Genomic DNA, 13,615 nt, shown 5'->3' with positions numbered 1-13,615 from the left:
TTAAGTTCTTCATTGGAAGTTTTTTTCATATCTGGTTCACTACCGCCATTTCTGTTTTCTGCTTTCTCAGTGGTTTCATTGAAAAGAAATTAGAAGTGGTTAAAGGCAGGAATAGCAAAGGAGTGTATGCAAACTTGGGGTATGACTGGGGGAGAGTGGAACATGCCTGTTCCACACACTATTCCTTTTTATATCAGAAATGTTCTTTTTTTTTTTTTTTTTTTTTTGAGACGGAGTCTTGCTCTGTCGCCCAGGCTGGAGTGCAGTGGCCGGATCTCAGCTCACTGCAAGCTCCGCCTCCCGGGTTTACGCCATTCTCCTGCCTCAGCCTCCCGAGTAGCTGGGACTACAGGCGCCCGCCACCTCGCCCGGCTAGTTTTTTGTATTTTTTAGTAGAGACGGGGTTTCACCGTGTTAGCCAGGATGGTCTCGATCTCCTGACCTCGTGATCCGCCCGTCTCGGCCTCCCAAAGTGCTGGGATTACAGGCTTGAGCCACCGCGCCCGGCCAGAAATGTTCTTTTAGGAGACTATGCTACCATACTTACTTCAAACCCAATGACTACTGTCAAGGATATATTTTCAGTACATAAATATATCATTTTCATCCTAAAGAGAATATTTTCACTGTTCCTTCTTTCTTAAAGTCTTATGTTTCACTCTGTAACTCAAATGTACTCTTTCTTAGAATTTACCCTAGATTCTTATTTAATGTCTTCAGTAGACTGAATGTTGTGTGTGCCCCCAAAATTCTAATGTTGAAATCTCATTTCCAATGTGATAGTATTTGGAGGTGAGGCCTTTGGGAAGTGATAGGTCAGGAGAGTAAGAGCCCTCATGAATGGGATTAGTGCCCTTATAAAAAGAGACCCAGAGAGCTCCATCACCCCTTCTGCCACGTGAAATGGAGAAGACAGCCATCTACAAATGAGGAAGTGGGTCCTCACCAGAAAACAAATCTGTAAGCACCTTGATCTTGGACTTCCCAGCCTCCAGAATTATGAGAAATAAATTTCTATTGTTGATAAACCAGTCTATGGTATTCTGTTCTAGCATTAACTAAAACTAAAAATACTCCATGCCCTCCATTCACACTTTATTTTGAGGGAGGGGATAACATTCTTTTCTTATTCTGTTTTAGATTTATTTCCCTTCCTTACTCTGTTCTAAAAATCATGGTGAGATATGTCTAAGCAGAAAGCCGTAATTGTCCTCAGTTCTAATAGCACTTTCAGTTCCTATCGTCAGCCACATAGAAAACACTAGGTTATTTGATGTATTGTTGCACAGAAGTTGACTGTAGGGCTTTTTAGAATTTTAGCTTCATATTTTCACTTTGTAGCTCCAGTTAGAAGTTTCTGTATCCAAGCCAAAAACATGGGACCCGATGGAAAGGAATTCAAGCTCCGCTAGTACTGACGGTTGGGTTCTAACACCAGTTTGGAGATGCTCTAAGTGGACATCAGAAGAGTTATTTTAAGATAAATGGTATCAGTAAAATAAAATTCAGCTCAGTAACCAATTTTTGTCCAATACATTCTTTGGCCAGCTCTACAAATTAGCATTTGATGACACTAGCTCTTTGTAACAAAAATTATTTCAAGTATTGGATATATATACCTATATAAGATATATAGCCTTTTGGCCAGAACTCCCATCTTCCAGTAATTCGCCAAAATGATGAACACAAAGGGAAAGAGGAGTGGCACCCACTATATGTTCTCTAGGACTTTTAGAAAACACGCAGTTGTTCCTTTGGCCATGTATATGCAAATCTATAAGAAAGGTGATATTGAAGACATCAAAGGAATGGGTACTGTTCAAAAAGGAATGCCCCACAGGTATTACCATGGCAAAACTGGAAGAGTCTACAATGTTCGCCAGCATGCTGTTTGCAGTATTGTAAACAAGGGCAAGATTCTTGCCAAGAGAATGCGCGTATTGAGCACATTAAGCACTCTAAGAGCCGAGATAGCTTCCTGAAACGCGTGAAGGAAAATGATCAGAAGAAGAAAGAAGCCCAAGAGAAAGATACCTGGGTTCGCCGGGCACGGTGGCTCACGCCTGTAGTCCCAGCACTTTGGGAGGCTGAGGCAGGCGGATCATGAGGTCAGGAGATGGAGACCATCCTGGCCAACATGGTGAAAACCTGTCTCTACTAAAAATACAAAAATTATCTGGGCATGGTGGCATGCGCCTGTAGTCCCAACTACTCAAGAGGCTGAGGCAGGAGAATCGCTTGAACCCGGGAGGCAGAGGTTGCAGTAAGCTGAGATCACACCCCTGCACTCCAGCCTGGTGACAGAGCAAGACTCCATCTCCAGAAAAAAATAGAAAGTTACCTGGGTTCAACTGAAGCGCCAGCCTGCTCCACCCGGAGAAGCACACTTTGTGAGAACCAATGGGAAGGAACCTGAGCTGCTGGAACCTATTCCCTATGAATTCATGGCATAATAGGTGTTAATAAAAGACCTCTGGACTGTAAAAAATATATATATACACATATATATACACACACATACATATATATACACACATACATATATATATATGAAGGATTTGGGAACCTGGAACTACAGAGGGTTTCTCTTCTACCCTCAGTGAGAGTTGGAATGGTAAGAACAATGTCTGTCCTTCCTGGGACTTGGCCTATCAAAAAGGCACTAGTTTTATGTAGTAAGAAAAATGAACTTGGAAGAGAGCTAGAAATGAGAAGAAACCAGCTTATGTTTTAAATATAGGCTTTGTCTTATGTCTCTATAGCTAAAGATTGATTTTTAGAGCTTAACATTCAATGGGTAAAACAAAAGTATTCCTTACCTCACCAACAAAGAGAACCTTCAAACTTTTTTCCCATGGCATGTTTTTAATTCTGAAAATTAGGAGATAAGAGACTATTTAAAAATACAGCACCTCTGATGAATAGTTAAATGGATCACTTATCCTACAGGGATAAACTGTAACCAAAACTAATTGTGGGGCTCTAGACTCCTGACAGCACCGAAAACTCAAGTTGCATATGAAGTCCTAATACTTACAGTTGATTTCCATTCAGTATTCGGTATTTTGCTCACCTGAGAATAGATACTCCCCAGAGTGTACAGAGGCCCCTGTATATTCAATGGTGACCACAAAGAATCAAACAGAAACCATGCCAGTCCATGACTCTATGATAGGTTTTTAATGAATAGTTTGTGTGGATTTTCCCATGAAACACCCTTGATCTTAGTTGGGTGATTTAGTAAATTGTATAGACCTATGATGTTGGTGGTGATCAGCTAAGCAATACAGAAATAGCCAAACAGAAGTCATTTCAAATTAAGTCACTTGTACTTTGAACTATTACTCAGTATTGGATAGTAGATGAGGGGAAAATACAAAATATGTGTCCTAGACCAATGCTGTCCAATAGAGCTTTCTATAATGAGAGAAATAGCCTATATCGGCTGGTCAGTAAGGTAACCAATAGCCCGCAGTGGCTGCTGAGTACTTGAAATACGGCTATTTTGACTGAACTGAATTTTCAATTTTACAGCTAGCTGTGGTTACTGGTTATATTTGGCAGCAAAGATCAACAATCCTATAGGTCTATCTTAAGATTACTTTTATAGGAATGAAGAGTATCAGAATTATTTCTTAATTACATATATTTAGTTTTCATTTCTACAGAGAGGTCAACAAAGTTTTGTGAACTAAATTGTGTAAGTTTGTTTTTTTACGAAAGGACTTCACAGAGAACAAGACAAAGAGTAAGAAACAAAACAGCAAATTTCCAAAAAATTCAAGTAGAATCAAACTTTGACTACAGATTTGGTCAAATTCGTGCTAAACAGCCTCTTTAACAACATCATTATTCAACTGACTTATATAATTTGCTTTTTAGTAGTCAAATACATTGTTTTAAATCTTAATTATTTTTTATTATAAAATACATGTTTAGTGTAACAAATTCAAATAATCTCTTAGGAGGATAAAGTAAAATAAGGGGCCAGGCATGGTGGCTCATGCCTGTGATCCCAGCACTTTGGGCGGCCAAGGTGGGTGGATAACCTGAGGCCAGGAGTTCGAGACCAGCCTAGCCAACATGGTGAAACCCCATCTCTACTAAAAATACAAAAATTAGCCAGGCGTGGTGGCGCATGCCTTTAGTTCATGCTACTTGGGAGGCTGAGACGTGAGAATCACTTGAACCCGGGAGGCGGAGGTTAGAGAGAGCTGAGATTTGTGCCACTGAACTCCAGCCTGGGCGACAGAGCAAGACACTGTCTCAAAAAAAAAATAAATAAATAAGAAGAAGGACGTCCACCACATTGTACCTACCAAAATGCCCATTCCCCAAAGATGACTGCTGTTAAACAATTAGGGTACCTTTCCTGATTTTTTTTTTTTTTTTTTTTGGTCTAAGCACATTTAAAAACCAAGACTTTTGGTTTTAAGTGATAGCTCTCAATCTCCTTTAGGCATGAAGTATAGGAAATGATACTTCTGCAGCAAACTCAGGCTCTGGAACATCAAGTGTGGATTCACTGGAAATTATTTGAAGTAACACTTAGAGATCATAATAGCCAAAAAATGGTGGGAAATGAAAAAGGGTAGGTTTCTTTATTTAAATTTTTTTTTTTTAAGAGACAGGTTCTTTGCTCCATCACCCAGGATGGAGTACAGTGACGGGATCGTAGCTCACGGAAGGCTCAAACTCCTGGGCTCAAGCAATCCTGCCTCAGCCTCCCAAGTAGCTAGGACTAGAGGTGTGCACCACCATGCCCAGCTAATTTTTAAATATTTTGTAGAGATGGGGTTTTGCTATGTGCCCTGGCTGGCCTCAAACATCTGGCCTCAAGCAATACACCCACCTCAGCCTCCCACAGTGCTGGGATTACAGGCATGAGCCACCACACCCAGCCAAATAAAAGGCTTTTTGAGGAAGTATGATCAGAAGAAAATGGAATGTGCTTGAAAGAGCTCTACAGGGCCACGGAAGTTCTGTTCTCCATAGAACAGAACGTGAAGTATGGACAGGTTCTTTTTAAAAACACTTGACTTTGGAACAAAATCCAAATTGTCCCCATGATTTCGTCCTTTATGTTCATTTTGGTTATCTTAGTCTTTTCTCAGACTTCACAGATAATTATCTAAAAGCCCCTGGCTAAGTTAATGCTTATGACTGTGGTCACAAATGGATGGCTTGGATTTTATTTGTCTTGCAGTGTTTGTAAATTTTTTGATGTATACTCTTATTGCCAACTTACATACTCATATGTATATGGATTGTATGTGTATGTGTGTGTATGTATATATATATAGTCCCCAAATTTAAAAACCATAATTTGGACATTTTTTTCCACACAAAAAATCAGAAAATTGGTAACACTCTGCCCCATTTCCACATGGCAACAATTTAGACAGGCCATGAGCTCTCCACACAGCCCTGATCCCACCACTCTTGTCTCAAACAAATCTAGTCAGTTGTACGTATATTATGTATGTATATTGCTGTGCTTCTCCTTCCTTCCTGACTCTGGAAGACTCCTGTCTCAGTCTCTCTCAACATGTTTGAAGGACTCAGGGACAAGTGTCAGAGTGTTTAATGTCCGGGGCCAGCTTGAAACAGCAGCTAGTATTTTGAGCTCTAAGCTAACACTCTGGACTTTCAGTCATGTTTTCTTTCCCCAATGAAACGGAAAAGTTTGATTTCAAAGAGGCAAAGTGTGTGACGCCTGCAACATACATAAAACCTGTTTCGTTTTACTCAGGAGTGGGAATCAGGAAACCTGGGTGCTGTTTCTGACTTACTTTGGTTAGAGAAGGGCAGTTAAGCTGTCCTTACGTGTCTTACCAAATGAGGAAAATACTGCGGTAGCTCATAGCAATTTGGGAGTTTTAGAGTCTGTGGAAAATGGAAATGCTATTTGTAACTTAGATTGAACGTTGAAACTTGTGTTTGTTTTTCAGGCACTTTTGGAACTTAACTGGATGTTTTATGTGTCTAGTAATCGGCTGAGAGTAGATATTATTCTACCCCTATATTGGGATGTGAAATAGCAGAAATCATACAGTCTATGCTGGTACTTTCAGCAAAGACTTTACCACAGTAATCAGTTCATGAAACTCTGTGTTCTGAAAGTGGCCACGGTCAGTGAATTTGTGCAATTTGGTTTCCAACCTATCGGCCACTTCTTGTTGTTCCTTCCAGGGAAGGAATGGGTCGTCAGTGGAGCCAAACTGCACAATGTAAGGGCAGTTGGCCTTGATCTTCTCCCACTGCCAGGGGCGGATGAAGTATCCTGTGGGGAAAAAAAAAACAGTCTTTCAGTGCCCATGGATAATCTCCCTCTGGATATTCTAAAATACCCACTGGCGACCCACATAGAGACACAAAGGAGCAGAGCCTACGTGTGAGTTAGCAGTAATTCTTTTGTTTTCAAATCTGTAGGGCTTGATACCACAGTTACTCATGAAGAGGTGGTACATGGTTCAACTAAAACCAGGCCTCTACCGTTCAATTCTAGACTTACGGCTTGGGAAGAAATCAAAGTGTGAACTTATATCCAAAGATAGGTGGTAAATCTTTCTCCTATGCTATTAGAATGTTTTGGCATATCTGAAAGACAGCACTGTTTTTACGACCTGAACAGACAGCCCCATGTCTAGAGAGGGCTTTGCTCAGATTTCTACCTTTGGACTTACCACTTGCACGCTCATTTTCATCCCCCAAGTCTGATGTGTACGCAGACACTAATACAATAGCATATACTCGATGTGTTTCTGCATACCTGGAGAAAGAAAAAGGATGTCAGCTAATATAAATGTTACCTCTGATCACCAAAAAGTCAATAAACTGGCCGGGCGCGGTGGCTCAAGCCTGTAATCCCAACACTTTGGGAGGCCGAGATGGGCGGATCACGAGGTCAGGAGATCGAGACCATCCTGGCTAACACGGTGAAACCCCGTCTCTACTAAAAAAGACAAAAAAAAACTAGCCGGGCGAGGTGGCGGGCGCCTGTAGTCCCAGCTATTCGGGAGGCTGAGGCAGGAGAATGGCGTAAACCTGGGAGGCGGAGCTTGCAGTGAGCTGAGATCCGGCCACTGCACTCCAGCCTGGGCGACAGAGCAAGACTCTGTCTCAAAAAAAAAAAAAAGTCAATAAACTACTTAAAAACTCATTTGTGGTAGCCTACAGAAAGCATGTGCTATCTGCTGTTGAGGTTGATGTGAAAAATAGCAAGGAAACTGCAGAACTACAGGCCCAACCCTGGCTACTGGATGAGCTTCTACTCATTTTTCTTTCCTTTTTTTTTTTTTCTGAGACAGAGTCTCACTCTAAAAATCACCCAGGCTGGAGTGCAGTGGCACAATCTTGACTCACTGCAACCTCCACCTCCTGGGTTCAAACGATTCTCCCGTTTTAGCCTCCTGGGTAGCTGGGATTACAGGCATGCACCACCATGCCCAGATAAGTTTGTATTTTTAGTAGAGACAGGGTTTCACCATGTTGGCCAGGCTGGTCTTGAACTCCTGACCTCAAATAATCTGCCCACCCCGGCCTCCTAAAGTGCTGGGATTACAGGTGTGAGCCACTGCGCCCAGCCCCTACTCATTTTTCAAGGTAGTTCAAACTTGTGCAAACCTTTCCCAATAAACAAAAAATGTGTAATCCACCCACGTTTAGTATGCTTCAGTGTCACTTGGTTGGTGAACATGCAGATTCTCAGGCTCAGACCCAGAGCCTCTGATTCAGAAAGCTGGGATTAAGGCCTAGAATCTGCATTTTAAGGCATGATCCCTCCTTCAACCCAGATGACTCTAATGCAAGTGGTCTGTGAACTGTATTTTAAGAAACACTGTACAATACCAGAAATGTACCTTTGGTACCACACACTCCACATTGCCTTGTATTATTCATTTGTGTCGTCTTATGTAAATTTCTCTCAATAACTGTCAGCTCCTTAAGGGCAGGTATGAGTCCTATTGATCTTTGCGTTCCTGGTGCCCATTACAGTGCCTGGCAAGTAGACACCCAGCTAACGATTAGGTTGGTACAAAAGTCACTGCAGTTTTTGCCATTAAAAGTAAGCAGGAGACAGACAAGAAATAAACAGGATGGCAGATGCCATGCATAATCCTTGACTAGATCTAGGATTGATTAGGTCTAGGTGAAAAGTACTACAGATAATAAGATATAAAGAGGATAGGAGCAAGTAGAGTGAGGCTCCTTTATTGGTAAAAACCAGAATTATAGTATTTGCAGACAGCAGTATCCCTCAGCAAAGACTGGGATAAGGAAAGACACATAGTAGTAATAATTTCAAGAGACCTTTGTGCCAAGAAAGAGTTAGCGTTGGTATTTTGTTCTTGGGCCTAAACTTTTTTCCCCATTTACTTTGAAAAATATCAAACCTACAGAAACGTTTAAAGAACAAGCACCTAGGCTGGGCGTGGTGGCTCATGCCTATAGTCCCAGCACTTTGGGAGGCCAAGGCAGGCAGATCACCTGAGGTCAGGAGTTCAAGACCACCCCGACCAATATGGTGAAGCCCCTCTCTACTAAAAATACAAAAATTAGCCAGGTGTGGTGGCAGGCACTTGTAGTCTCAGCCACTCGGGAGGCTGAGACAGGAGAATTGCTTGAACCTGGGAGGCAGAGGTTGCAGTGAGCCGATATTGTGCCACTGCACTCCAGCCTGGACAACAGAGCGAGGCTCTGTCTCAAAAAAAAAAAAAAAAAAAGAACAAGCACCACCGAGATTCATTAATTTTGTTACATTTCACCCTTACTTTAGCATGTATCTCTTGAGAAGGCCACTCCCTTAACCATGGTACCACTATTACACCCAATAAATTTCACACTGATACAGCAATATTATCTGTATTCATTTTTCCCCAACTGAACCAAAAACGTCCTTTAAAACATTCTAAAATCCTAGATCTAGTCAAGGATTATGCATTGCATTTTATTTTCATGGCTCTTCAGTCACTGTTAAATTTTTTCTTTTAAATGACATTAACATTGTTTAAGAGTTTAGGCCTGTCTTGTACATTATCCTCTAAATGGGATTGTCTGTTTCCTCCTAACTAGACTGAGGTAAACATTTCTGGCAAGGATACTACATAGGTGATGCTATGTCTTTCCCACACCATCACATCAGGGGACAAATGATGCCAGTCTATTATTGGTGAGATTAAGTTTGATCATTTGCTTAAGGTGACATCCACGTGATCTCTCCATTGTAAAGGCACAACTTCCCTTTCATGATTACAGTCATCTGTAGGGTAGTCCTCTATGATTGTGTCAATAGAAATTCTACAACCTTAACCCAATCGTTTTGGCATCCATTTTTCTCCTTGTCTCCCTTAACTTTAGAAGTCAATTCTTAGAAGGTTGCTAATAATCCTGCAGTGAGTTCAAGGATCTTTAAAAGCAGGCACATCTTTACTAATCCATGGCTTGAGAAAAATGCAGTTGGCCTTGAGCTGGGACAGAATTCAATAATACAAGGAGCTCTTCGTTTTCCAGACAACCCCTGGCAGCATATAAACATCCTTACACTAGGAGTGTACCATAATTTTGTAGCTCCATCCTGAAATACTCTTGTAACTTTAATCAGTGTGGCTGAAAGGTTATGAAATTTGGCAAGATTCCCTGACATGCAATTCATGTGACATCCTAAGTGACTGCTTGGGACAAATAAAAACTATTATCCTTTGTCATTTTGCCTAGCAAATATGAAACTCAACCCTTATAGGCTAAACTTAGCTTAGTCAGCCAGCTAAGTCGCTACCCACTAGGCCTTATAAGGCCAAAAGGGGAGATATAATATTCTTAATGAGCAGTAGGGATGTGCTCATGAACCTAAGGACCAGGGATTCGCAGGTGAGTGACACTGCAGACACAATCTACCATATGCCAGGCTCTCTTCTAGGCAATGGGGTTTCAGTGCCAGACTGAACAAAGCCCTGCTTTCCTGGAGTCTACATTCTATTGGCAGGAGACAGACAAGAAACAAACAGGATGTCAGATGATAAAAAGTGCTGCAGATAGACCGGGCGCGGTGGCTCACGCCTGTAATCCCAGCACTTTGGGAGGCCAAGGCGGGTGGATCATCTGAGGTCAGGAGTTCGAGACCAGCCTCAACATGGAGAAACCCCATCTCTACTAAAAATGCAAAATTAGCCAGGCATAGTGGTGAATGCCTGTAATCCCAGCTACTCAGGAAGCTGAGGCAGGAGAACTGCTTGAACCTGGGAGGCGGAGGTTGTGGTGAGTTGAGATGGCACCATTGCACTCCAGCCTGGGCAACAAGAGTGAAACTCCGTCTCAAAAAAAAAAAAAAAAATGTGCTGCAGATAATAAGATATAAAAGGGATAGGAGCCAGCAGAGTGAGGAAGCCGTTTCACATGGAGTGATTAGAGAAGGCCTCACCTAAAGGGGACATTTGAGCACAGACTTCAAGGGGAATAGAAAGCCATGCTGATGTCTAGGGACAGAGGTCCCAGGTAGAAGAATGAGAGCAGGCTAAGATGTGTGTGTACTTAGCATGTTCCAGGAACCGCAATGAGGTCAGTAAACCTGGCTGGGAGGAGAGAAGGAGAGTCTGTAGAGACAGAATCAGAGCTGACTGATGGGAAGCCACTGGGGTTTGCAGCCACTTACGCTTTAAAAGGATCACTGCATCCCAATAAGAGCAGATTTTTTTTTTTCAATCCACTAGCAAAACCAGGAAGGAATTAGGACAGATTATGTTACCACTTTAGAGGTCAGCACTGTTTCCTCTGCAATAGAAACTTAAGATATACACAAGGTATATCTCAAGCAAGCATGGCTGGAGCCCACAAAGGGGATACAGTTTAACAAAGATCGCACCTCATGGCTGCGATGGCCCCAGAACTGTGGCCGATAATGATGGTCTTCTCATCACAGTGCAGCTCTGTCTCCATGAAGGGCAGCCAGATGCTCTCTCGTGCTGTAACTTAAGGTTCGGGGTAAAGAAAAAGTCTGTCATTTGATAGTGGCAGTCTGAATCCAATGCTGCCCCACCTTTCTAACAGACGACTATTCAGCAATTCACAACTTTTAAAACTGCAGGACCACAGCAGGAGACAGGACTGTGTTAACAGAGCCAAAGGCTTACGTATTACTACTTGAAAGACCCAAGTCCACAGTTGTGACAAATAGTTTTTCTTTTCTCTCTCTTTTTTTTTTTTTTGTTTACCATGTTCTTGTAAGAAAATACTAAGGAAATAATAAAATATAACTCTGAAATTTTAATGTAAACTTTCAAACTTAAAAAAAAAAAAGCTATTGGTCAGGTGCAGTGGCTCACACCTGTAATCCCAACACTTTGGGAGACCGAGGTGGACAGATCAGTTGAGGTCAGTAGTTCAAGAACAGCCTGACCAAATTAACCCCATTTCTGCTAAAAATACAAAAAAAAATTAGCCAGGCATGGTGGCGCGCGCCTGTAATCCCAGCTACTCGGGAGGCTGACTTGAACTCGGGAGGCAGGAAGAGTCACTTGAACCTAGGAAGCAGAGGTTGCAGTGAGTTGAGATCACGCCACAGCACTCCAGCCTGGGCAACAGAGCGAGACTCCATCTCAGAAAAAAAAAAAAAAAAAAAAAGCAAAAAAACTCTTGGAACATTCTAAAATTCACACACATTTATTCATTCTTTCCAAACAGGGGATTCCTGAGACAAGTCATAGGCATACCCAGAACAAAAGTAGCAATACGACATGTTTAAACATTAGGATCTCAAACACATGCTGTAAAGTTTTATACGTATGCCTCAAATGTAATACCCACAAATTCTGCCTGAAAATATTTGTAGACTTACAGAAGGGAAAGATCAAGTTGGTGCAAAGTTGAAAATTAAATTTTACCATGCCCAGGTGCTTTCCTGATCCTTACTAGAATTTTCTATGGCTTTTGGTTCACACCCTCCTCCCCAAGCTACTTGCCTTATTCTTTCTTAGGTATATAGGCATCTTTGGTTTCTCCACTACGATATTCTTGTTCTCTACCACAAACATGGTAATATCAAAACCCAACAAGATGAGGCTGTTTAAAAACAAGTTTAAAACTTACTTGGGTCAGGCATGTTTTTAGCCAAACACTGGAAACCAGGTATCTATGATATGAGGGGGGAGAAAAAGCTATAATAAAGAGCTTAATTACAACTAATACTTTGCTAAAAAGAAATGAGGCACCTGATATGATCGTTACCAATTCAGTATTAACTTGTGTTAAGAAATGAAGTAGGTTAAGTGACCATCCTTTCGCATCAACTCCATCTGTAGTTCTGTATCTAGGCAGCTCCGCTGACCTCTATAGAGAGACCTATATCTGCATTTGTACACCCATATTTGCCTCTACAGCCCTCCATCTATAGACAGGCATGAACAAATATGTTCTAGACAGACTGACTTGGAGCCAAATAGACCGTGGGCCAGGCAGTAGGTAAAACGTGGCATAGGAACGTGATACAGAAAGTTGGAGACAGCATCCTCTCAGAAGCTCCAGCCCTGAACTTTGGGGTTGTAGCTCTGACCAGGGTTTTCAGCCACAGCCCTGCAATCTACTCTGGAGGATGGCAACCCAGGGAGCCGACCTACCCCCTGGTTACAGAAGAGGGTTAAAAAATAAAAATCAAACAGCACAGGGCAGCCTACAGTAAGATGCCATTTTTATAAAGCTCACCAAGAAGCCAAATTGAACGGTCTATTGTTTAAAGGGTATATTCATAGGTTGAAAAGTACTTTAATTTTAAAAAGAGAAGCAGATGAAAAAACTTCAGGATGGCACGGGTCTGAGATGGGTAGACATACGGGTCGTTTGGAAGATGATGTCCCAGATTTTAGTTTAGTAATTCATTACATTATGCCTCATAATGTAGACGCATGTTACATATATCCTTTGTATATATTAAGTATAGCATATTTAATTTTTTTAAAGCTGAAGCGAGGAGCAGTGAAGATGTAAAATTATCTGGGAAGTCCCAAATCTGAACCAGCAGCAGATGCGGGGGGCGGGGCTCGGGGCTCAGCCTGGGTAGTTCAAAGAAGGGGGGTTCCTTCAACTCTAACGGCTGAGCCCTCAAAGAAGTCTTCCAGGCAGTTTTACCAACCAAAATTCGACCACTAGCTCTAGAGTTTAAGAGAAGGCAGCGGGGGAGAGGAAGGAAAACACACAGGGCTTTCCTGGAGGGGATTAGACGCATGTTCAAACTTCAGCTCTCAGTCCCCTCCCGCCGTCCCTCGCTGCAGGCTGACTTCACCGAGCAGCGAGGCATTGGGCGCTTACCTTCTCCAGCTCCTTTTTCACCCAGCCATACCAGCCGTGGGTGGTCACATCCCCGCCTCCGTTCCCGGGAACAATCACTGCCTTGCTAGGAGAAGCCATGAGTACAGCGAGGCCAGAGTCCCCTCAGCGCGGGACCAGCAGAGCTGAGTCCAGCCTGCACCGGCCGGGAGCCTGCGCCGCGGCATCCTGGGAGTTGTAGTTGCGGGGACCCGGGAGGCCGGGCTCTTTCCTCCTTGGCCTGCCTTCCGCTGCCTGCCTGCGTGGGGCAGCCAAGAACAGAGCCTGCGAGGTTCCCTCAATTGTAAAGCAAAGCACC

At 42.5% G+C, this 13,615-nt stretch overlaps 1 protein-coding gene and 1 pseudogene across 2 annotated transcripts; one reads left to right on the top strand and one right to left on the bottom strand.

Moving 5' to 3' along the window:
• Positions 1 to 514: 514 nt before the first annotated feature.
• Positions 515 to 2,463, top strand: LOC116270781 (annotated as a pseudogene). Its single transcript, XR_004178994.1, has 2 exons — positions 515 to 2,038; positions 2,334 to 2,463. The product of XR_004178994.1 is annotated as a 60S ribosomal protein L21-like (transcript).
• Positions 2,464 to 3,165: 702 nt separating this feature from the next.
• Positions 3,166 to 13,496, bottom strand: RBBP9 (RB binding protein 9, serine hydrolase). Its single transcript, XM_031656539.1, has 5 exons — positions 13,300 to 13,496; positions 12,085 to 12,127; positions 10,862 to 10,967; positions 6,687 to 6,772; positions 3,166 to 6,283 (listed from the first exon to the last, which is right to left on the bottom strand). The coding sequence occupies exons 1-5, from the start codon at positions 13,396 to 13,398 to the stop codon at positions 6,057 to 6,059; spliced, it is 561 nt and encodes a 186-aa protein (XP_031512399.1). The 5' UTR covers positions 13,399 to 13,496; the 3' UTR covers positions 3,166 to 6,056.
• Between the last annotated feature and the right edge of the window lie 119 nt (positions 13,497 to 13,615).

Source organism: Papio anubis, chromosome 16, assembly GCF_008728515.1.
Source record: "Papio anubis isolate 15944 chromosome 16, Panubis1.0, whole genome shotgun sequence".
NCBI classification, from domain to species: Eukaryota; Metazoa; Chordata; class Mammalia; order Primates; family Cercopithecidae; genus Papio; species Papio anubis.
This window is presented reverse-complemented; position numbering and strand designations above follow the sequence as displayed.